Raw genomic sequence first — 22360 nt, 5'->3', positions numbered from 1 at the left:
TTTTCTGCTTTACAGTTTGTGGAAACATTACTGTTCTCTGTATGCTGCTGGTAAGTATTTCTATGTCTTCAGACTTTCTTATTGGTTGGCTTATATATATACTACACTGGCAATCCACTCATCTGCCTTGACAAACATATGAACTTAAGTGACATCTCATTTTCAATCCATAGGCTTTAATATGATGTTGGTCGAAGGCTCCACAAGGTTTAGTGTTTATGGGAATTTGGGATTATTTTTCCAGATGTGATCTGAGGTCTGACACTGACATTGAATGTAAAGACCTGGAATGGCTTGCGGTCTCTGCTCTGTCTACCTCTGTCTCTGCCCCCCCTCCACCAAACATTTACATTTGGCACAAAAGCCATAAAGAGCCCATTCCATGAAGCTCTCTACACACCATTATTGTGATAATCTGAAGGCCACATGGGGTTTGGATCTGTAGTGATTGACTGCAGAAAGTAGTGACCTCTGTGCTATCCCCATCAGCATCGACTCACCCCACTCTGTGGTATTACATGGCCTCATTCTTACACAGATGTTTGTCTGCATACCTAGCTGCTTAATTCTATACACCTGTACTGAAGTGATTGGAACATCTCAATTCAATAATTTGAACAGGTGAGTGAATACTTTTGACAATATAGAGTAAAACACGTTTAAAGAATTTGTTGCATTTGTTGCCAGGTCAGACTTGAAAGGATATTTTTAGTAACAAGGACTTTTAGTACACTGATACAAAGATGAAATTAATAAAATTAGTTAACGTCGTATTAATTAAATGACACCACAGAGTGTTGTTTCTCTTTTGATGATCTCTTCAAAACCTGGAAAAAAACTTATGAGTGGGAAAAAATACACGTGTAACCACCCACATGTTCTGCCATTTTGTTATTTGATAAACTAACACAATAAAACAGCAGTAATCTTAGCAAACAACTTCATTAAAGAAACATTTGATTTGAATCAAGAAATACTGTACATACACAGCAGTTATAACTTAGTGAAGACTCCTTCACATTAAATCAGTTTTTATTGTAGAAATCGTGATAAAGCCTGTTTGTCTGGTCATCAGTTTGTGTTGCCCTTCTGTAGTTTTCTGTCATCAGCAGCAGGATGATCTGAGGATCCCATTACAGGTGGAGCGGACTCCTGCTGCTGTCTGACCTCACTGAAACCTGACCCGAGAGCAGCACCAATACCTGGTCTGTAACTTCAGTATGTATAGAGAGTTCAGTAAGATGTGTAGGAAGTACATGGTCACATGAGCAGCCCAGCAAACAAGTCATTGGACAGTTCTGGTGATGCCATCAGTCTTTAGTCAAAGTCAAAGTCAACTTTATTGTCAATTCTGCCACATGTACAGGACATACAGAGAATAGAAACTTCGTTACTCTCAATCCCTAGATAAAATAGAAAATATGTCAACAGTGTATTTTGTTGAGTCACACTACACGGCACTGAGCCTTGCAGCCTTATTTCGGTCATCTCAGGTGGCCTTGAAGTATAAATAGTTGTTTACAAACCTTTATTAGTCTAAACAGCAGGAAGTTTCCCATAAATAATGAAGAAATGAGATGTTGTGGACTCTATAATGCTTTCAACAAGTTAATAACTAGAAATGTGGTAACATCACTAGAAATAAATCACACAGGGCTGTAAACAAACAGACAGTTTATCCAGATCATATAAACCACTAAATCTAGAGGTGACACAAAAGATGAGGTGGGTGGACAACGTCAACAAATAAAGCCCCATCAGAGTATATGTTAAATATTGAAACCTCCCAAATATTTCACAGGAATTGACCTCATAGACCATAAAAGGTGAATGTAGACACTATTAAGTCACCCATCCACCTTGGAAAGCCCAGGTTTTCATGGCCAAATGTCATGAAGGAAAACTGTTTATTCTCAAACTGGTTGGTGAGGCAGGGTGGAGGGAGAGGTCATTGCTAGGTGACCTTGCTAGGTGACTGCAGTTGGTTTGGCTGCTAACAAACTTGTCTTTAAACATTTGGCAGCTACTGTACAGGCAGTACTGAAAACACTGGAAGTAAAACACTGGATCTTTTGAAATGTGTTGACTGAGTGCTGACAGTAGCAAGGCACATCTTTTATTTTGAAGATCATGTTCTGTTTCTGGTTTGCTACAGGTGACTGTAGCAATTTAATACCGATCACAAGGATGTTTTTGGTGACATATCCTCTTTATGATTTATTCTGCCTGGCAAGGGCCAGGAACTACTCACCAACCAGCTAGGAAGAGTACATTTTTCTCAGTTGACTGGTGGTTTCCAGATGGTTACCTACCAGTCTGTGGCATTTGCATAGATATGACAATCATTTAAAGCAGTCACACCCTTACCTTTAGGCCTGACCAAGTTAACTCAAGCATGAGTTGTGAAAAGATATGTCACTTCACTGTTGTTATGAAGCAGGAACACTCCACAGAAACCTTTTTTTATCAGGTTGTAAACTTTTGTTAGTCTGTTTATTTCCACCATTTGACCTTAGAACTGAAGAAGCTTCTCGGATGAGAGGTGAAACGTATCCAAGTAACTTAAAGAAGTCCAGACGCTTTTCTTTGCAAGCTCCTTTGACTACGATGACCTGGATGACTGAGAACCTTCACAGACATATCTGTTTATTTCTGTTGTAAAGCTGAACATTTTAATGTGGGAACCTTGGTGAAACTCCTGTATTGCCTTTATTTTTTAGTTGCAGCCAACAAACTGCTATTATGGAGGAAACTGGAATCTTTTCCCACTTAGCAGCTTTTAAATTAATTGGGTAATGGCACAGTCTCCTTTAGCTTTCATTCCCACAAACTTGACACCTTTTTTAAAGCTAGAACCAATTTTGTAAAGCAGGACAGTTTCACTTCCAAGTACTCCAACTGTCAGGAAGACAGTTAACCCAGCTTTTCCCACGGGAGCCTGGATGCCTGCAATCTGATATGGAGAGGTGTTTCAGACTCTGATTGGCTGATTGCCAGGCGGCGTGAGAAATCTCTGGAGGAGTAAATGTGCATGTTACAGCTGTTAAAGATTCAAAAACCATTTGGTTTCTGATTGGTTAACACTTGCAAACAGCTGTCCTGTTTGTCTATGCAGCTGCACCTGTTAATTAAAAATCCATTTCGATTGTGCACAATTCATGTCACTTCTCCGTATTTCCATGCAGCCGGCTGCTCCTGTCCTGTTTCTTGTTGCCTCACCCTGAAACTAAATTTAGAGCTCTGGATCTGTTAGCGTATGATGTAAAAATAGCAAAGAAGGGAAGCCTTCTCACCACAGAGCAGAGACACGGGACACACTGAGTGTACGCTGGTAAAAGTTAAAAGCAGAAACGAACTGAAAACAGAGAGAGAGAGAGAGTAAGACAGGAACCACTGAAGCTGCTGTAAAGTGTAGAGACAGACAGGCGCAGACACTGACAGTCAGTAGTGAACACAAACTGTGGTCCACATTAATGCAGAGTTACATGTAAGAGGGGATTTAAATAAAACATCTGAGACACAGAAAGACTTCAGGTAAGTTGGGATTGTTATTTTTAATTTTACATTTATTGAACTTCCTGTATATTGTAATGAATTAGTCACTCATATAATTCATTTCAATTAGATTGTTGAAGAAAAAAAATACTAAAGATACCGAATGAAGAAAGCTACATTACATGTCTGTGTGCATCTGTAAGTTAGGGCTAGACTATAACACAGAGGCTCAAGGCTCAAATACTGCTAGAAGCATAAAACACTTATCTTGGACATGCCACTGGTCAAGTTGCACTGTGGGTAATGTAGGCTCCCAGGGTTAACTGCTTGGACTGTCAAGTCTTACAATAACAAAAGTATTACATTAATAAAAGCAAAACTTAAAAGACATTTTTAACCCTCTCAGGTCTACATCACCATTGGTGATGACCCAAACCTGAACTCTAACCCTGGGCAGTCAGATTATGTAATTAAAGCTTGTTTTTTATGAATTTCTTCTCTCAGGTCTCATCAATTAGGGATCAAGGAGAACAACCATTTTCACAAACATTAAAAACTTTTCCAGAATAGTCTGTTTACCTTTCTCCAAATGTGGGACAGGATTAGCACCTGATGACTTAGACCTCAGAGAAATAATTTCCACCCACTAACAGAAAACTGTAATAAATGCATTATTTGAAAGACCTAATTTGAGCATATTTGACATATGCTCAAATTAAAAACCCAACATTATCCGTTAATAAGTAAATGTTCCTGAATGCAAAAAGTAACAAAAGGCAACTTTGGTCAGACGTTGATCTAATCTTTACAATAACGACTAAAAGTAAGATTTGAATCCTCTCAAGCCCAGGAGCTCTGATTGTCAGTCCAAGCTTTATTCTTATTTCCTTTTTTGCTTTTCTAACTTTTCTGATTCCTGTACTGTGCTTCAATAAAGCAACATCTTTCATCAGGTACAGAATATGAGAGAAGTTTGCCTTCAGGTCTTTTGAAGACATTGTGAAAGTGTTTATTAGCACCACTACAAAGCATGTGTCATGGTCAGTGTTGGGTAAGTTACTTTAAAATAGTAACTTAGTTACATTACTAGTTACTTCTCTCAAAAGTAACTCAGTTACTTCAAGTTACTCGTTACTTTCCCTAGTAACTAGTTACTAGGGAAAGTAACTTTGGTTTTACTCAGAATTCTCTTGTTAATGTGTTTCTTCCATAACTTTGCCAGTCTTCTAGCTTGCTTACTTGCCACAAGTGCACTGTGCCACCTACCAATAGAAAGGAAAAGATAATGTGCATATTTCCACGAGAGAAATCCCACGCCTGGACCGTCATTGACTGCTGCCATGATTCTAGCCTACGTCACAGCGTCATGTGTGCCTTTTACATCCAACACAAAAACTGCAGTCGTGGTGCTTTCAATTGTACTCAGAACTCGGAAACTCTGCCTTCTGAATAGGAAGATGTAGGCAACACCAGACTGCAGATGAGCTGCATACAGGGCTGGACTGGGACAGAAAATTGGCCCGGGCATTTTGACTAGAGACCGGCCCACCATTATAGGAAAAATCATAAAGCCTTTGAATGAAAATAAACACTGTTGTGACAGTGATGTTCACTGTTTTGATGGTATATATGCATCAATCTATCAATCGTTTGTTGTAAGATTCAGTTAATTATTTTTTAAAAGCTAGACATTTTAAATGAGAATAAGAAAGAAAAGTATTTCTTTGTGCCCCCCTCTCCTTGTTAATGCCCTACATGGCCCCCTGGCAACACTTTGCTAGACCCGCCCCTGCACAGTTACCAGCTGTCAGCTACCTAAAAAAGGATCCTGGTGTTATTTGTCTCTCAGAAACAGTTCATAACTTCCCTTCAACTCATTCATGTCACCTAAAAGGTAAACCTCCTTCTCCATCACCTGTTCAGCTCTGATGATTCAGTAAGGACATCTCCTGGTTTCATCTTCATGTTTCCCTCTCACCACATATACAAACCATATCATGACCAGCAGCTTTTTTATAGCTGTGGCTCCAGCAAACATCAGCTGATACTAGAAATTAATATTAAATAAATTCTAACAACAGCTGATCAAGCTTAAACGTGCTACTGTTGTTTAGCGCGACATCCGCTGGTTTCCTCTTTCGGCGCAAAGTGAGTGATAAACAAACAAGAGAGCCGATCAGCTGATCACTGATCAGTTTTCATGATTGAAGTAGAAACGGGAGAGGGAGGGGGGAGAATGAGAGAAGAAGAGGCAGCTGTGCAGCAAAGACACAGAATAACTCCAGCTTTGTGCCTTTTCCATTGTAGCTGAAGTCCGGGGCAAACTTTTCACCTCAATAAGAAACGTGTAATATTTTCTCTGAATACCAGACGGGACGGTTGGCAACTCTAATAACTTATGAACAAAATAAAGTTCAACATCATTAACTTCATAGCACCCACCCAGCTGTATAGAAACTCCGTCATGCTAGCTAGCACGCAGTATGGAAAAAGTCAGAATAACGAAAACAAACTCCACCTAAACTTGGTTCATATCTGACCCAGAGAGACTGCAGGTCATAACTTCTTACCTGAAGTTCAGTTCACACTTGGACCGGCGGCCGCCTCGGGTCTCTTTTCCTTCTGCGTCCCTTTTCCTTCATCCACCTGCTGGCTTCCACCACTTGCTAATGTTACTGAATCTGTGGAAGCTCCGCGATAGCCACCACACGAAGTAACGAGTAACGACCCTATCTAAATCCCAGTAACGACTAACGCGTTCCTGATTTTGGCATAATAACTAGTTACCATGCTCGTTACCACAATAATAACGTAGTTACTGTAATGTGTTACTTAATAATGCGTTAGTCCCAACACTGGTCATGGTGCTATGGTTTTGTGTTTTTGAACTTGGATTCTCTTTTAATGAACTTAAGTTTTGGTTTGTTTGGTTAGTGTTTGGATTTTTGGTTTCTTTTGATCTCTTTTGTGAGTTTTAATTGATGTGATATTAAGTCTTTGTTTCCATTTTTTACTTTATGATTATTATAGTGCTGCGTTTAAGTTATTGTCATATCTTTTCTTCTGATTTATGTACTGAGCAATTGTAGTACTGTGTTAATACCTTTGTCCCCCGGTGTTCTTTTCTCACTGACATATCTGTGTTAGTTCTCTGTTGGTTATTTCCTGTTTTACTTTGAAAGTCCTTTATGTGCCATGTGTCATTTTTATTTCCTGTCTAGCTTTCCCCCTGTTTCCCTGATTCTCTTCGCCTGTTGATGGTTGCTTTTTTTTATGCTCCCTCCTGTTTCTTGTGGTGTAATTAGTCCACCGTTCATGTTAAGTCCCTTTTTTTGTCTTTGCTGATTCGCGGTTCTCTCTTGTGCTGTACTTTTCACAATTCTGTGTGATTTTCTGTGTTTCTGAATTTCTGTATCATTATCCTTTAGACTTAGTTTATATTTAACTTTTTTATCAGCCATTAAAGCTCCCTTTTTATTACTTTGTCCTGCATTTGGGTCCTCATATCTGCACTGCACCAGTTGTGGCAGGATTACTTTACTAACCAAGCAATTTTGTTGACAAAACCTAAAAGTTCAACACAAAAGTTTAGTCAGGACAGGAGCACTCAGAAACCTGTGTGTTCTCATACCCCCGCATCCTCCAACTTACAAAGAAAAATGAAAACTGTTAACCACTTCCTCAGACTCCGAGGTGAGGACGGATAACAGTTTTAACTTTGTGTCAAAAATAAAGAGAGATATGCATCTTTAGCCTAGATAATCATAGCTGATACTTGCAATCTGTGGTATGTTTGGAAAGGTTTCATTTCATTTATATTTGTAACCCTTCCAGGCCTGTAGTCATTTCTTTTCTTGAAATTTTCTTGAAATCCTGAACACTGAGGTGGTGAAGGAGATGTGAGGTCATTTTCTAATTTTAGTTCACCATTAGTCTGTTAAGTATGCTTCATTTATTTACACAGACACTGCTAAGTCCAGAGTCAGTTTTCCAAGCAGACACAGATTAAAGGCGGGGACCTTTCTGAGTTCACTGTAACTCTGACTCTGGTTGTCCATATTATTGTAGTTTATCAAAGTATCATATACATATCCTGTGTATAATTTGACTGATTATTTCTAGAAAATGTTGAGAATCTTCATTTTATTTAAATAGTGAAAGCCTCTCTCTATTTTTGAATCATAATGAACTGAAGAGTACAAACCATTGACTGACAGCAAAGGCATTAACATATACACATTTTCAGATTAAAATGAACAAACTGACATTATTATTATGTTTAAATGACACAGAATCTCCATCTTTCCTGAATCAGTGTTGTGATGTTTTGTTGTTGTCGCTCCTTGAAGAAGAGCTGAGTTTAATTTTAGAGCATAAGTGGTGGTCTGGTGTCACAGTTACATGAGCCAGTATTCAACAAGACGCTGCACTGAGAACTGGACCAAAGCTGGGCTCAAAACTGTGTTGAACTATCGGTATGTATCTAAGAGGAGACTGGGTGGTGATTACTTTTTAAGTACCAATTTAAAATGTTGGAACGGTTTCATATCGAATACCGTTTCTGAATTCAATACGGAATGAAAGTATGTTTATCTAGATAAGCTCAGTGGTGTATTAGCAACTTAATTTACTGATTACTCAAAACTGGAAACATATTTTGAAAAGCCATACAGAGAAAACAAGGTAAAGAATGGACATTTGGTGTGTTGTGTTTATAGGCTGCAAATGTTGTGCTACATTTCTGGGTTGTATTGTGTTTGTGTACTGTGGGAATTGTGATGATCTTCTGAATAGGTTCACTACTTCAAAGTTTAGTCTATGTCTTTGAAATTATTGCAGTATAACTTGGGAAAACAGTAAAGTGTCAAATTAATCAGTCAAACTGAAAAACCAAACTAAACTTCAAGGAATACAGTCAAGGTAGACAATATGACATCTGAACTAAGAAATAAAAACCTGGAAAGGATATTTTAATAATTCGTTTTAATAATAAATGTTGTAATGAATAACCAAATGATGCTCCATGGTGCAGTTGTTAACATATTTACCTTACACTCCAAAGATCTCCATTTTGAGACCAGATAGAAATCTGTGTCTCAGTATCTCGCAAGACCCCACAAGAAAGTTAATAACAATAATCTATGTAACATTTTTCATTTTGAGGCGCATTGTTCCAAGAATGTGCAGCATACGTCTAATTTTTTTTCCTGCAATCTTGAATAACTAATGACACTTAAAGTCAGAAGTAGCCCATGATGTACTTTAGGAAGAAGTAAAAGAATCAACAGATCTCTGGTGATTCTTTACCAGCACACCAAAAAAAAAAAGCCCCATTTTCAACACAGGTGCCTTTGCAAGAGACAAAACCTTTTAAGGAACTCAATTTCCTGCATCAGTTTCCAGTGGATAAATCAGGGTCTAAATGAGGAATACAGACATCCAATTCCAGTCTGGCATGTACACATTCTTCCTACCGCTGTCGCATTATTATTATTATTAAATCCTTTATAGTCTCATTGAAATTTAGATCTATTTTTAGAGACGTGTACAACAAACAGTCCAAATATTGAGACAAACAGCTACACTGATCACAAATCAAGAAAAACATATGCAAAACTAGTTGCAGATAGACAAATATAACCTTTTAAAATGTTCCAGTTGAATCACAGAATGCAGTTTCATAGTTTTTTGTAGCTCGTTACATTTATTGGCTGCAAATTATTTCCAGTTTTTCCAAGTTCAGTATGAACAGCAAGTACAGCTAATGTTAAATGTCCTGTGACCTGATGCTGTAAGTACTCACTTTAAATTCAAACAAGAAGTAGAGGTCTTCTATTTGCTAGGGAGCATTGTCACACTTTTCCATATAACATACAGAGGAGTAAGAAAATACCTGTGATGAGTCATAATGTACTTCTACAAATAATATTTTGATGCATGCTCAGTCATCCACGTAAGTAAATCCCAAAAGGTTGATTCTGTTAATCTGGACGTAACATTTTCAGTAGGAGAAACATTTCGTCACTCATCCAAATTACTTTTTCCGTCTCAGCTGACTGCCACTGAATGAACAACCTCACAGCCCACTGTTCATTCAGTGGGCTGGTTTCAGTTATTAACAGTGTTGGGAAGGTTACTTTTAAAATGTATTCCATTACAGAATACAGAATACATGCCCCAAAATGTATTCTGTAACCTATTCCGTTACGTTACTCAATGACAGTAACGTATTCTGAATACTTTGGATTACTTAATATATTGTGGCGAGTTCAGACAAGGAGGAGACGGAGGTATCGTTTGGTCTTGCTTCCCGTGAGCTAGCCAGGGAGCACAGCCGTTTATTACATTTGCAGAAGAACACACTGCCACTAGCTAACTGCTCAGCGCGGCAACCACAACACACATAGGGCGCCCTCTGACCCCGGAAGGACACACCGTTGCAGCGAGAGGGCGTCACCCGTCACCATGGCAACATACACAAAACATAACTGTACAAGCAGAACCCCGAACAGCCCTGACCCGCTACAATACTATCATGCTTTTTACAACAACGTGAATGTACTATTGCTGTGTGATTTATTACTATTACTGAAGGTCCGCGACTCCGAACTGTAGTAAAGGGACCTCTGACTAATGCTGGGCTCACACTGTGCGATTTTTGGCCCATTTTGAGCCGATTTTTGAGTCGTGCGATCGTTTTGGCGATCGGCCCGATTTTGGCCTTCATCGTGCGTCGTGCATCGTGTAGTATACGTGGGGTAACGAGAAGCGATTGACACCTCACGACCAGCTCCCGATCATCAATCGCTTGGTCGTGAGGGTGTCACCGCAGTTTGCCACACTGCGCACGCGCAAACACAAATGTCAGCGAAAAAGACGGCGTAGCACGGCAGTGCAGCGTGTGATCTGGACACAAGCGATGGAGGCACAACCTGTAGAACCATCCGAGCCCTTTCGATGTGGCCTCACAAAATTATCACGACCACAACAACCGTGAAAATAGTTGGATCGACACTGCTGCTCAATCACAGCTGCCTGACCAATGTTTTTCATTAGCAATTTAGCAAAGTTGATGGTGGTGGTGTGTCTGTGTGAGTGAAAGACGGAGAGGGAGAGCGAGCGACAGAATTTCTGTTATAACCTTCATTTTTATGGACGCACAGTGTGAGCACTCAGGTCGCATCAGAGCATCGGGCCGTATAGTGTGAGACCCTGCATCGTGACCTATGAACTTCTAACCCCTGCGAGTCAATCGTACAGTTTGAGCAGGAGCTGAATCGCGCGACTGAAAAAATCGCACAGTGTAAGCCCAGCATAATACGGCGGGGTCCCTGTCGGCTGGTAGCCGAAAAATAGCTCTACTTTGTTGTGTGGTTCAACTTTTCTTGCGACAGACAGAGAGAGGCGTTGAAAGGCTGCTCCAACGGAACTTGTTGTTTTCGGAGGAAAACACGAACACAGTGTACAGTCGAGTCTTAATAGCTTACTTACAACTGGGCTCGTCAGGCACTCTTCTTGGCTGCAGTGGTTATTATTATATTTACATGCTTCCAGCTCCCGTTTTTGCTCGATGACTGCTCGTACCTTTCCACTCCCCTTTTTCTCCCTCCTAGCGCTCACAGACACATAACGTGTATGGCAGTCCATTCTCCCAGCATCACGGACTACACTGAACATGATGCTACATTCTTTAGAGCAGTGGTTCTTAACCTTGTTGGAGGTACCGAACCCCACCAGTTTCATATGCGCATTCACCGAACCCCTCTTTAGTGAATTTTTTTTTTTTTTTCAAATTCAAGACATAGATATGTTTTTTTACTGGTGCACAAAATGAGCCGTACATGAACATCACCTTGTTCAAAGAACAAAACCAACACAATGCATGAACTTACAACAAATTACATACCTGCAAATCAGTGTGACTTCTGCTGTTGCCTTTGAGAGACCAGTTCAGATATGCGTGGCTTCACCTTGGCAAGTGCCAGTCTCATGTCATTTTCACAGAAAAGTCTGTTCCTTTTCTTCGTTTTTATGTCCAGCATCGTCGAAAAGGATTGCTCGCAAAGATATGTTGTAACAAATGGTATAAAAAAATCCAGGGCTTTCTTAGCAATAATTGGATACTTGTCCATTTGTCGACACCAAAACGTTGAGAGTGTTGTTGTTCTGAAGAGTTGCTGTTGAACCTGGCTCTGCTGAATTTCAATGATTTCGTCAAGGTATTCATCATTGACATCTGCTGTCTCAACAGCAAACGTGAACAGCTGTCTCACCCATGCTGGATATGACTCTCTTGTAGGGAAATATCTGTCGAGAGACTTTGCAAGCTCATCTAAGTGCGTTGCAATTGTTTGCTTCAGTTCCGTGGATACAGAAACATCTCAGATTCCAGACACATCTTCGACCTTACTTACACAGTTGTCCAGAAGGGGGAAGTTTGCAAAGTTGTTGTTCTCTGTTCGTCGTTTCCATAACGTTAGCTTTTTTTGAAAAGCCTTCAGGTGTTCTTCCGCTTCTATGATATTGACTCCACCACCCTGCATCTGCTGATTGAGATGATTGAGAGCTGCGAATATATCAGCCATGTACGCTAAAATGAGAATGAACTCAGGATTTTTGAAGCAATCTGCATGACAGTGTTGGTGCTCTTGCAAAAACAGGGCTAATTCCACACGCATGGCAAAAACACGATTCAGCACCTGTCCCCGGGATAACCACCGAACATTAGAATGGTACAGAAGTACCTCGAATTCAGAGCCCATTTCTTTACACAGCTCACTGAAGATGCGGTGCCTCAGAGCACTATTTCGCACATAGTTCACACATTCCACCACGGTTTTTAATACTTCTGCCATTTTTGGGGGCAAGGTTTTTGTTGCCAATGCATGCCTGTGCAAAATACAATGAGTCACAATGATGTGTGGTGCATCGGCTTTTACTAGCGCACCAAAACCAGAGTTTCTTCCCAGCATGACGGGAGCTCCATCTGTACAAACTGCAGAAACCATGTCCCATGAAAGATTGTTGTCTCGGAAGAAGTCATCCACAAGCTTCTTCACATCGGCTGCCTTAGTTGTTGTTGTAAGAGGCTTACAAAATAAAAAATCTTCTTTTATCATGTCATCTTTCACATAGCGCACAAAAACAGTAAGCTGGCTTAGATTAGCAACGTCTGTGCTCTCATCGAGCTGAAGGCTGAATTTTGCCGGGCTTGAAATCAGATCGGCGACTACTTGAGCCAAGATGTCTTTACTCATGTCTTCTATTCTGTCGCTGATGGTGTCATTTGAAAGAGGAATTTGTGATAATTTACCTTCGGCCGCTGTTCCGAGTATCAGATTTGCCATCTTTAACGCGGCTGGTTTCACGAGTGTTTCACCAATGGTGTGTGGCTTGCCCTGCTTTGCGATCAGGTAAGCAACTTCGTACGATGCTGTGAGGATCGGTTTGTTAACGGGTACAAATCCAAGAGCAGGCAGAGTGGGCCTTTCATCGAATTTGGCTCTCTTCACCTTGAATTCAGCAAGTGTTGTGTTCTTGTATTCCCCGTCTCCATGCAGCTTCAAGAAGTGTTCCTTTAGTTGCGAGACTAGAGTTGCTCAACTTGGCGTTGCAAATCATGCAGATAGGACGCTCACTCCCATCACGTTCCGTGATACATGTAAATCCATACTGTACATATTCATCCAACCACTTTCTTTTTTTGCCCGGCATAGTTAGTATGGATTAAAATGTTAAAAAAAAAAATCACGCGAAGTACTACCACGACATTCACATGTTGACTACTGCGCGCGCTACATTCCCCGCAGGCCTGATTGGCCAAGCAGTGTAGCATGATCGTCTGCAGCCAGTGATGGCCAGAAGGGGGCGTGTCATCACAAATTTACAAGATAATTCGGGCGTGGCTGGACCTCTGCGACCTCCGCAGTGGAGGCTCTGCCGAACCCCTGAGACCGACTCACCGAACCCCTAGGGTTCGATCGAACCCAGGTTAAGAACCACTGCTTTAGAGCTATGCTTGTAGCATTCTGCCTGTTAGCTTAGCACAACAACAACAACAACGAAAAGGCGCTCTCTCACCCAGGAAACACACAGTCGCAGAGAGAGAGAGAGCGTCGCCCTGTAACCATGGCAACCGTAACTCTGCCGCCTGGAACAAAAGAACGTAGCTGTCAAACAAAACCCAAACAGTCCTGACCCGCGACAAAATGAAACAGGAAAGTACCGCAGTGTAATCCATTTATTTCAACAAAGTAACTGTATTCTGAATACCACCTTTTTAAACGGTAACTGTAACGGAATACAGTTACTCATATTTTGTATTCTAAATACGTAACGGCGGTACATGTATTCCGTTACTCCCCAACACTGGTTATTAAGCAAATGTACTGTTTATAGGGTTTGAGAAACCTGCAGTCAGCTGAGACTGAAGAAGTCATTTGGATGAGGGACGAAACGTTTCTCCCACTGAAAACGCTACATTCAGATGAACAGAATAAAAAAAAATATCAACCTTTTGGGTTCTACAGATATAGAAACATGCATGCCTGCAGCATCTCCACAATCAAGCACAGACAAAATTGTTGATTGTGCAATCATCGAGTTGTTCATGAGAAACAAGATTTGTTTCTAAACAAAAAATCCATTCTTCATCATTTTTCTTGAAAGCTGTTCCACTTTTTTCCCCCCCTCATGGCAGGTCTGCCACAAACGTCATTTTAAATCAACAAATGGAATTTTTTTTTACTCCACACTCATGGGAGTCATACTTTTGATTGTTGTTGTCAGTATTTTCTTTGGCTATGAGTTTTGACCAAAGACCAGGCTGCTTCAACTTAGCTGAGGGTTTGCCTGACATGGACCAAATAACAGACACATTGTAGCATATGGACCACATTTGGCTCACAAAGTTGCTGAAACCACTGTCAAGCCTATAGTTCACAAGTTTTGGGTTACATTTGGTCTATTCAACATTTTTTCCAGTGCTGTAGCTGACCAGGCCTTAAGAATTAGAGATTGGATCCTAATGTTTCTGTCATTTGGGGAAAAAAAACTCTAAAGGCTTCTTATGGTTGTTTTATCATTATTATTATTATTATTATTTCTACATCTCTCAGGTAACAAGATGTTGTCTACAAAGGGGGAGCAGAGAACATTCAGCAATGGGCGTCTGAGAGACCAGTGGGAGAAGAGAGCCCAGAGCATCGCCGACGACAACAAAAAAGAGGAACAATGGAAGCAGAAAAGTTCCACCAATCTGTGAGAATAAACCTTTTTTTTGTACAATGTAAAGAAAATGTTGAAAATTTGAAAATGCAGCTATAAAGATTTTCAGATTTTTATCTTATAATTTATTTCCCAATTTATTATCACATTATTCTACGAATTCCTGAATCACCTCCATCATTCAAAGACAACAGTAAAATCAAACTTTAATGTCAATAGATAACTGGTCCAAAGGTACTTGTTTATGGAGCTTGGGCTGACTTGAAAAGACGCAGAAGTTTGTTTCTGGTCAAACATTTTTAAAAAGTAAGTTTTACATAAAATACATTTTAATTTTCACAAATCATTTAATTAATAATTTGAGACCAGCCTGTAATCGCCAGCCAGGAGGTTTGGTCCTTGGTCCACAGCTGATGAATGTTTCTGTACCTAAGATCTGTATTCATATACACTGATCCAGCGTGTTTTTTTATTTTAATCTGCAGGCTACTCTCAAAATGGAACTATCACTGGCTGGTTGCTAATGGAGACAAGATGAAAGATGGCATGAGTGAGTTTAAGAGGGTCACAAGTGGTGCAGCTGAAGCAGAAAAAAACAAGCCCAGAATTCGATTCAAAGTTGTCCCTCCTCCTCCCAAACCCAAAGCTGAGCCTCCTCCTCCACCACCTCCTCCGAGAAGGTCAACATCACCCAGACTTCGAAGGCAAAAGCGCAAAGTAGAGGTTGATGCATTTCGAATTTGCTGGAAGGACTCCTGGATGAGCTTGAAGCCACCAAAGTATCTTTTTCTGAAAGCCCAAGAGTTGCAAACCAGAATTCTAGGGTTCACAACCATAGAGCTAACTAAGAACAGCAAGTACAAAGCAAAGGGAAGCGGACTGAAGGGTGAATGGATGTTTCCTGCTCATAAGTGGAATCAATCCTGGAAACAGGTACAAACACTAAAATTTAATATTGCCTGCAGTTTTTGAGGTCTGGGAAATATTTTGGGTACAGTCCTGACTACACGACATAGCTTAATAGAAGGAACTTCCAAGGTGCCATACATGTAAAAGTGCCTAAAACACCCAAACAGGGTCAGAAGAAAAATAAACAAAACAAATCGTTAAATATCCTTCAAGGGACAAGTCACCTGATCTTAATCAAACAGAGTTTGCTGTTCAGTTAACATCCTGTTCAGATTTTGTAGATAACTTTGCAGTGTTGTCTTGTTTTTCTTGTTTCCAGGTGAAGAGTCCAGGCCAGGTGGAGCTTTCTGAGGCAAAACAGTTTCACTGGGATATTCTATTTCAAAGAGAGAACGTTTGTAAGGTTGCGATAGAAACATATTCTCTTCCTGTTTGGGCTGGTACCTGGAAGATCATGAACTTTCCCTTCAGGCAGGAGAAAAAGGACTGGGATCATATCTGGACTGACTACCAACAAAACCTAACCAACAACTTTGATCAAATACAACAGCTAGAGGAGGAGGTGGGGATCATTACAATGACTGTTGTATTGTTGATTTCTGCTCTTTATGGTTTGGCCAGATGCTACATGAGCACTGAATCAGATAAACACTTATTAATATTTGTATTACCACTCTTGAATCATCAAACAGGATGAACCCTTTGACTGGGAGGATTCATGGAAAATGTCTGGAGCAGATTTTGAAACAAACGACTTCACAGATGATGAGACGCTAAGTGAGAGTTCCTTCAGTGCGGACGCTGAAGTTATGATGACTATAACTGATGTGTGCGTACCAGGATGGAGCAAATCCTGGCTACTGTCAGCAGCTCCTCCAGAGGAAGGTGAAGAACGGCAGAAAAGCTGGAGCACTTGCTGGGGATATAAGCAGCAGCTCAGGTGAGTTACCACTGTGTTCTGCACCTGATGCTAAACATAAAAGGGCTATATTTGTAATAAGATTCATGAAGACTTGTTATCTTGCGTTATGATAAGGCAACTTGATAGTTTGTAAAACTCCACAAAAAACACAGACCTTCAAACAGGCACATTTTTCTACACCTGATGCTTTCTGGCTAACATTCACACGCTGATGAATGCATCAAAGAGCAACTTGGGGTTCCGTTTCTTGCCCAAGGCAAGCAGACTGGAGTAGCCAGGGATCAAACCACCAATCTTCCAGTTAGTAGAGGGCCTGCTCTAATTCTTGCTCTACCTAGGTTTGAAAGCTTTTGTTCCCTAATAAATGAAATGGTCATCTAAAAACAATTTTGCATTTACTCAGGTTATCTTTGTCAACTATCACAATTTGTCAAACAGGCAAAAAATAAACTTTGTTTAGTGGTTTCTTGTTTCCTGTTTTATTGTGAAAGTCTATGTCTCATGTGAGCGTGTTCAGTTTACCTCCCTTGTCTCGTCTCGTTAATCACTCCCAGCTGTGTCCCCCACCTGTCTGTAATCTCCCTGTGTTTCTCTGAGTGTTTTTAGGTCGTGTTTTCTGTCATTGTAGTGGCTGGTCTGTCTGTGTATCCACCATGCTTCATGATGTCCGTCGTCATTTACCTCTGCTCATCCTCCTTCATGTTCAGGTCCTGGTTTGTGTTCAGTAGTTTAGTTGTTCTCAGTTTAAATAGTTTTCAGTCCCTTTTGCTGTTTCTCCATTTGCATTTTGTGTTCAATAAACCACCTCACCTTCACTACTGCAATTAGATCCTCCTTTATTATTTCCCCACGGCTCACTCCACTCGCCGTGACACAAACAGAAACAAAACAGCTACAAAACCCCTCTGTTTTGGAGTTGCATGTCTTTCTTGGTTGTTTTTGTGATCTTCCCAAAGATGGACCTGATGAGCAAATCAGCTCAAATGTCTTCAGATTCAATTCAATTCAGCTCAGTTTTATTTATATAGCGCTAAATCACAAAATCAGTCCCCTCAAGTAGCTTTGTATTATACAGTAGACCTTACAATAATACATGCAGAGACTGGTTGGGGAAGGAAGACAGGATAAAAGACATGCTGTGGATGAGAGCTGGAGATTAATAACAACTATGAATCAGTGCAGAGAGGTCTATTAACATATAGTGAGTGAGAAATGTGAATGCATGGGAATCTCCCAGCAGCATCCCCCTTTTGCAGCATAACAAAGGGAGGATTCGGGGTCACCTGATCCAGGCCTAACTGATTCAGCCCTAGCCTGAATCACACATGGTTTACTATTTCTACTGTTATATTTCTATGAAAAGTTCTTCTTCATGTCCATTTAACCAAACCGTGATTTCATCCACAGGTGGTGCAAAGCTTCTGTAAACTCCAATCATCAACACAGTGCCATGCTGGAGAGAAAACGCAAAGCTACAAACTTCCTCTTCACATCAGAGTTGGACGAGGAGATGACAGACACCACTGAGTGGATGGAGGCCTGGAAGGCTCCAAGAGGATGGTTTAAGGTAGAGGAGGAGGAAACAGAGGAGGAGGGGGAAGCAGAGGAAATATATGTCAAAGGGGAGGAGGATGATGAAGGAGTGAATAATGAGGACAGAGATATGGATGAGGAAGAGGAGGATGGAAATCTGGATGGTGTGGAGGAGGATGAAGGAGTTGAAGAGGAGGAAGCTTTCAATAAAAATAATGTGGACAAAAAACTAGAAAAGGAGAGAAAAATAGAAATAGTTATAGAAAAGAAAGAAAAAGCCCTTAACAAGAAGGCTGAAGATGATGAGGAAGAAGATGAAGGAGTGGATGAAAATGAGGAGGAGGAGGAAGAAGAGTATGAAGATACTGACAACAAGAAGGAGGGCAAGGAAGAAGACAATGAAGAGGAACAGGATGAAGATGGTGGAAGGGAGGATGGAAACAAAAAAGGCAATCAAAAAGATGACAATGAAACAGATAACGATGAGGAGGAGAAAGAAGAGGAGGAGGTGGAGGAAGGGGATGAAAAAACTAAGGTAGAGAAGCAGGAAAAAGACACAAATGAAAATGATGAGGGTGAAGTAGAAGAGGAAGAGCAGGACAGTGAATTGAATGAAGATGAAAGGGATGACAAAGTGGAAAAGCTGAATGAGGAAGGCACAGACGAAGAAGAGGAAGTGAATGCAGAAATAAAGGAAGAAGAGGAGGAGGAAGACATAGAAGATGAGGAAGAGGAGAACAAGAATGGCATAAATGAGGAGAAAGGAAACCATGATGGTGGCAGGGATGAAGATGCAGAGGTAGATGAGGAAGAGGAGGAAGATGAAGATTATAATAACAATGATGATGAAACAAATGTATGTGAAAAAGAAAAATACAAAGAGATGGACAAGAAAGATAAAGGTGGAGAAGAAGAAGAAGAAGAAGAGGAGGAAGAAGAAGAATCAAAAGAAGGAAAAGAAGAAGAAGCAAAAGAAAAAGAAGAAGATGAAGATGAAGAAGAAGCAAAAGAAGGTGAGGAAGAAGAAGAAGAAGAAGAGGAAGAAGAAGAAGAAGAAGCAAAAGAAAAAGAAGAAGATGAAGATGAAGAAGAAGCAAAAGAAGGTGAGGAAGAAGAAGAAGAAGAGGAAGAAGAAGAAGCAAAAGAAAAAGAAGAAGATGAAGATGAAGAAGAAGAAGAAGCAAAAGAAGGAGAAGCAGAAGAAGAAGAAGAAGAAGCAAAAGAAAAAGAAGAAGAAGAAGCAAAAGAAAAAGAAGAAGAAGAAGAAAAAGAAGAAGAAGAAGAAGAAGAAGCAGAAGAAGAAGAAGAAGAAGAAGCAAAAGAAGAAGAAGCAGAAGAAGCAAAAGAAAAAGAAGAAGAAGAAGAAGAAGAAGCAAAAGAAGAAGAAGCAGAAGAAGCAAAAGAAAAAGAAGAAGAAGAAGAAGAAGAAGCAAAAGAAAAAGAAGAAGATGAAGATGAAGAAGAAGAAGCAAAAGAAGGAGAGGAAGAAGAAGAAGAAGAAGAAGAAGAAGAAGAAGAAGAAGAAGAAGAAGAAGAAGAAAAGGGAGAGGGTGGTGGGGATGAAAAAAATGAAACAGAAAGAAATAAGAGTAGTAGGGTTAATGTAGATAAGGAGGAAGATGAAAAAGATGAAGATGATGACAAAGCTGATGAAGATGAAGAAGAGGATGATGCGCAAAAGAATGAAGGCAATAATGTAGATAGCGAGGATGAAGAAGAAGAGAAGGAAGAAGAGGATGAAGCAGACAACGACCAGGAGAGTGATGAGGATGGTAAAGACAGAGAGGAGAATGAAAATGTTGACGAGGAGGAAGGTGGTTTAATATTTGAGAAAGATGAAGAAGAAATTAAAGAGAATGACAAAAAAGCTGACCATCACAAGGATGAGGAAGAGGAGGAGGAGGATGAAGAGAAGGAGGCTGGTGAGAAAGAAAATGAAGCAGAGGTTATAGTAGAGAAAAACACAGAAGAAGAAAAGAAGGTGAAGAAGTCACAGAAAAGAATGAAACATAAGCCCGATGTCCCGCTCCATCTGCAGTTCCACAAACTGAACGCCTGCTTTCCCTCCTGGAAGCAGTCATGGATGGTGGCAGTAGCTCACAGAGGAGGTTGTGATGCTGAGGATGAGGCTTACGAAGAGGGTGAGGAATCGGAATTGAGAGCTTGGAAGGACTCATGGAGGATTTGTCGCTATAGAAAGCCAGATGATGATGACGTGGTGTGTTTCTCTATGGAGCACCGGAGTCAGCGGTATATGGGACTGACGCATGAAGAAGACAGCATGCCAAACAGTGAGTGGACTCTGAGCTGGAAAATGAACAAAGAAAAATATGAAGATGCTGAAGAAGAAGAAGAAGAAGAAGAAGAAGAAGAAGAAGAAGAAGAAGAAGAAAGTTAAAATTTTCTGAGAGGAGAAATTAGAAGTGCTGGGTATTATTTATACCTGATATGAACTAAATGTGTCAAAAGCTGGGATTGTCATGTCTTATTTCAGATGCTGACCAGAGATACTTTTAATCCAAACTTGTGTTCTGCATGTTTAGGTTTAGGCTAGGCTACTGGAAAACTGCAAAAAGATATTTATTTCAACTGTTGATGCCATCAACAACCTCACATGCCCAGAAGGAAGTAACTAATACAGTTAGCAACATGTCTGTGTTTACTTTAGGTCAGATTTGAAAACTACTGATGAGTCGTGATTTTTTTTTTCTTTCTTTACGCTTCTTATATAGTTTGGTGCTGTTTTGTGATCCTTCTTGCTTGAGTGAATGTCAACAATGAAAAGTACAAAGTTAGCATGACAATTAACGGTAGCTATGCAAGCTAGCCAACTCTCAGTCGGTAAAAACAATAGCCCGGAAATCCACAGTTCATTATCAGTGGCTTTCAGCAAGAGTTCTCCAGGTTTTCTTAAGGTCTTTGAGAGTTTTTCTTTTCAGTCATTTTCAGTCCATTCCTTTTCCTTCCCATTTTCAGAGAAATTATTTTTTGTTGTGTATTTGTTAAGCACGAGCCACTTAACACTGGCCACCTAACTCAATGGATAAAAGAGTGTAACCTATGCATAACAACTGAGCAAAGAACCAGTTTTAAAGCATTATTTTACAAAGTTTTTTTGTTACAAAGACACATAATTTAATAAAACTCATGAAACAGTATTTCTGCACAAAACAAACAATTATTAATGGAAAACATGGCTTATATTGACATGGTGTGCAGAGTGTCCTTAACAACTTTGAGGAAACTGATCAAATGGAGGACAAAGAAGGTGCAGAAAATGAAAACAATATGTAACAGTATCTTTATCCAGTGTCCTGCATCTGGCATTTGATTCATCTCCTGTTTCCCAAAGTCCCATCAGAAGTGGTCTCAGTGGAAAGGTGGCTGTCAAGAAGCCATTCATACAGAGGGGAGACAGGGAGAGAGGCTGAGAAGTGCCAAATTACACAAGTACTGGACTAAAAATGCAGTGGTTGAAACAAAGATAAAGTGGTTGACAGCTTAAGAAGAATGTAGGAAAGGAGCCAAATGCCAGTTGGCCTCTTTACACTCAGCATTCGATGCTAAACTAATTTGATAAGTACACTCAGGGAGGATATCCTCCAGAAAGGCCAGCATAAATTTCACAATTTAACTTTTAAAAACGTTATCCAGATCAAAAGCATAAAATGTTATGGGTTCTTCACTTGCTGATGCTCCAGAGCATCATTTGATTAAACTTTATGAAATCTTCATCTTTGATACTAGAAATTTGATATTAAAAATGATAACATACAAGGAAGTGTCCTGCTATAAGATTACATATTATTATTTTCACGTTTACAGTTATAGCTGCTTTTTCATCCTGTGTTACTAAATTTCTGCTAACTGCCTTCTACTGCTAGACTGTTTGTGTCATTAGACACCAAAGCTCTGAGGGTGTTGTGAAGATGTACAATTTACCCCACATCAAAACATAAAAATCAATAGCCAAGCAGTGAGCAGCTAATGGCTGTAATTGGTTAACACAATGTACTGACGGGGTAAAATATGAAGCACTTTAAGAGAGGTGACTGAGGTTTGTCTGATTTTTAAAGTAAGAAAATGTCATATTGGTGTTGTGTAGATGGAAGAGGCTGTGCAGAGATCAGTCTTAAACATTTATATGGTGATGTGCGTCTTTACTGCACTCTTTTATGATACAGTGAAGATCAAACTGCAACTTTTATTAAAGTTATAAACTGTGAATTTTACAGAAAAAAACTGCGTGTTTGTTTTCGCACAACTTATTCACAC

General features: G+C 40.1%; 1 protein-coding gene across 1 annotated transcript; it reads left to right on the top strand.

Annotated features, from left to right (window-relative positions):
* The first annotated feature begins 3339 nt into the window (after positions 1–3339).
* Positions 3340–22327, top strand: LOC146570455 (uncharacterized). The gene is made up of 6 exons (XM_085278888.1): positions 3340–3534; positions 14613–14754; positions 15207–15654; positions 15950–16192; positions 16323–16570; positions 17960–22327. The coding sequence occupies exons 2-6, from the start codon at positions 14621–14623 to the stop codon at positions 20481–20483; spliced, it is 3597 nt and encodes a 1198-aa protein (XP_085135014.1). The 5' UTR covers positions 3340–3534; positions 14613–14620; the 3' UTR covers positions 20484–22327.
* The last annotated feature ends 33 nt before the right edge of the window (positions 22328–22360 follow it).

The sequence above is a fragment of the Mchenga conophoros genome, linkage group LG7 (genome assembly GCF_057382185.1).
Source record: "Mchenga conophoros isolate Kocher_MC1m ecotype Shallow Benthic linkage group LG7, M_conophoros_male_GT1.1, whole genome shotgun sequence".
In the NCBI taxonomy this organism is placed as follows: domain Eukaryota; kingdom Metazoa; phylum Chordata; class Actinopteri; order Cichliformes; family Cichlidae; genus Mchenga; species Mchenga conophoros.
The sequence above is the reverse complement of the archived record's forward strand: the minus strand, read 5'-3'. Positions and strand labels throughout refer to the sequence as shown.

Excerpts from the sequence above, each read along its gene's own strand:
- LOC146570455 (XM_085278888.1), top strand. The coding sequence starts at position 14,621 with ATGTTGTCTACAAAGGGGGAGCAGAGAACATTCAGCAATGGGCGTCTG. Across the intron at positions 14,755-15,206 it reads CAGAAAAGTTCCACCAATCT|GCTACTCTCAAAATGGAACT; the intron begins GTGAGAATAAAC and ends TTTAATCTGCAG. Across the intron at positions 16,193-16,322 it reads TACAACAGCTAGAGGAGGAG|GATGAACCCTTTGACTGGGA; the intron begins GTGGGGATCATT and ends ATCATCAAACAG.